Source organism: Penaeus japonicus, unplaced genomic scaffold (genome assembly GCF_977035675.1).
Source record: "Penaeus japonicus unplaced genomic scaffold, GWHDUDI00000001_assembly GWHDUDI00000015, whole genome shotgun sequence".
NCBI classification, from domain to species: Eukaryota; Metazoa; Arthropoda; class Malacostraca; order Decapoda; family Penaeidae; genus Penaeus; species Penaeus japonicus.
The window spans coordinates 26,912,476-26,914,975 of record NW_028234417.1 but is presented as its reverse complement, the minus strand read 5'-3'; the positions used below and the strand labels follow the sequence as shown (position 1 = coordinate 26,914,975).

The following is a 2,500-nucleotide window of genomic DNA, read 5'->3' as shown; positions in this document are numbered from 1 at the left end:
GTAAAGGTTATGTGGGCCAATACAAATGAACCTATGCATTCACTTAAAAGTGCTTGCACGCATGTATACAAATAGTTTTATTTGTATGTGCACAAGCATATGTGCCTATGGACAAACATACATAGCTTGTGAATAACTGAGCTTACTTTCTCTTCATTGTTTTTGATGTCTCAGGTTGAGAACTTGACCTACTTCTGGTACACACAATAAATGTACTACTTTGTCTCAGCTTGATGGAGCTGGATAAGTATATACTTGAATTAATTGATATGATACCTGTGCCCCTCCCCATCTAAAGAAAGGAGTGTAAAACTCAGTTATGTTTCCTTTTTCATTAATTTCACATTTTTTCACAAAATTGAGAACAACAATAGATCCAACATACATGCACTAAAAGCTTAACTACTTTGTTGAGAGGAGCAGATGCATAAGAATAATCAGAGGATTTATTTGCAAACAAATTTATTACTGACTAGACCTACAGGTAGATGAAGTGAGTGAATGAATATGTGTCATTTCATCCCATTGACGACTAGGACATGCACTGACCACTTTGGTTATGTTTCGTTTATTTTTTTGACTCCTAGATGGTTCCTCATGTATTTAATCACCAAGGAGTCAACTAGGAGACCTACCTGACCACAGTGTTTACCCCATTCCTTGAATTTTGGGGAAAATTATTATTATTATTAGAGATTATTATTTTATAAGTATATTATTATAATGTTAATGACAGTGGTGGGAGTGATGAGGATAAAAACTTTTTCTCCAAAAATTCAAGGTCTGAGGTAGATAGATAGATAGATATAGCTATATGTATGTATGTATGTATTCATTTGTTTATTGAAAAGTATTCATAATATGTGTATATTTTTTTCACTTTATTATTTTATGAATTTAGAAACTAAGTTCTTGAAAAATCAACAGGTTAAATATAGATACTGTGTGTGCATAATCTTAGAAGCAAGACCAGGCCTTCATGAACGTTCAATAGTTGTACGATCATGGGAGACAAACATGTTGCCTCGAAGGATTCCCGTAGGAGGTACTTATCCCCTAGTGTAAATTATCACTACATATTGATATGGAAAGATATGCACGCATATGGTATATATGTATATATGTATATATAAACCCATAGGCTTGGCATATAGTGTACATTTATTTACCAAGCTTTTTAATTCCTTACAAATAATTGAAGATAATTTTTTTTTTCTTCCTCTCCTTCCACCTACCCCCCTTCCCAAGAAACCAACATTTCAGACCCCTCCATTGAGAAGTATGGGTCGTATGGCGGCTCTGAGCGTATTGAGAGTGGCTGGCTGGTCAAAGAGTCGGTCGTCCAGTTCCGCCTGTGCACCTCAAACTTGTATAACGACCCTGTGATGCTTTTCAAGAGGAAGTATCAGGATAAGAAGGTGAGTTGGAGAAGGAAGAAATGGCCCGACTGAGGTGTCTGGAGGTCATAGTGAGTGCATCTGTTTGGAGTTTGCTTTGTTTTGTCATTGACTAGAATGAAAAGTATTGATTAATTTTCTGTTGACTTGGAAAAAAAATATATTGTGCTTGATAGTAGTATACCAACTTTCTTTATTCAGGCACATGTTTGTTAAAATAACTATAAAGTGTAGACTATAGTCATATTATCTATTCCCTTTTCTGAATCATACAAAATTAAGTTACCTTGCAAAATGTAGACGTTATATTAGAAACTAAGTAATTACAAATGTATTAATGATACCTATATAAAACAAACATAATGTTGTACAGATAAAACAATACAACTAAAAAGTGCTCATGAATACCTTAATTACATGCAGGTACGGATAAAAGTGACACCAAAGGAGCTTCACAGCCACAGCCCTGGGGACCCTCACAATGGGGTCCCTGGGTCCGAAGAGAGCTCTGACTTTGACATCTCTAACCTCCAGATCGACAACAAGCCCATTTGGCCAATCACAGAGGTGGCTGTAAGTGTGCTTTGAGATTTTCATTTAGTTTTTTCTCTCTTTGTTATTATTTTGTCTTTTACTGATGCTGCTGTATTTATATGTCTTATCTCTCTCTCTCTATTTCTCTCTCTCTCTCTCTCTCTCTCTCTCTCTCTCTCTCTCTCTCTCTTATGCATAAAATTTTTTTTTATATATATATATAATATATATATATATTACATACATATATATAATATATATATATATTACATACATATATATATATATATATATATATATATATATATATATATATATATATATGTATTATAATCCTCCTACAACCACTCATGTTGCTGTAAATTATTAATCTTTATGAGTCTAAAAAATATTGAATATTACATTTAGGAATTTCTGGAAGAATACAGGAGATTAACAATGGGAAATCAATATTTAAAACTATTTTCACTTAACAAGATAATGATAATGTACATGATCTTTACTTTATACAGGTTATGAATGAAGAGAAGTGTGTTTTCCACCAGCAGCCACAGTTTGGTGTTGTTTGC

General features: G+C 33.4%; 1 protein-coding gene across 8 annotated transcripts in view; it reads left to right on the top strand.

Annotated features, from left to right (window-relative positions):
• Window positions 1-2,500, top strand: part of LOC122259563 (glycerophosphocholine phosphodiesterase GPCPD1) — a 26,361-nt gene that overhangs the window by 7,281 nt on the left and 16,580 nt on the right. For all 8 annotated transcript variants that reach the window (XM_043026437.2, XM_043026440.2, XM_043026432.2 and 5 more), the window contains exons 4-7: window positions 928-1,045; window positions 1,249-1,418; window positions 1,821-1,970; window positions 2,444-2,500. The exon at window positions 2,444-2,500 is cut by the window's right edge and continues 54 nt beyond it. In XM_043026437.2, the coding sequence (XP_042882371.1) occupies window positions 928-1,045; window positions 1,249-1,418; window positions 1,821-1,970; window positions 2,444-2,500 (495 nt within the window). The remainder of the gene's footprint in view (window positions 1-927; window positions 1,046-1,248; window positions 1,419-1,820; window positions 1,971-2,443) is intronic.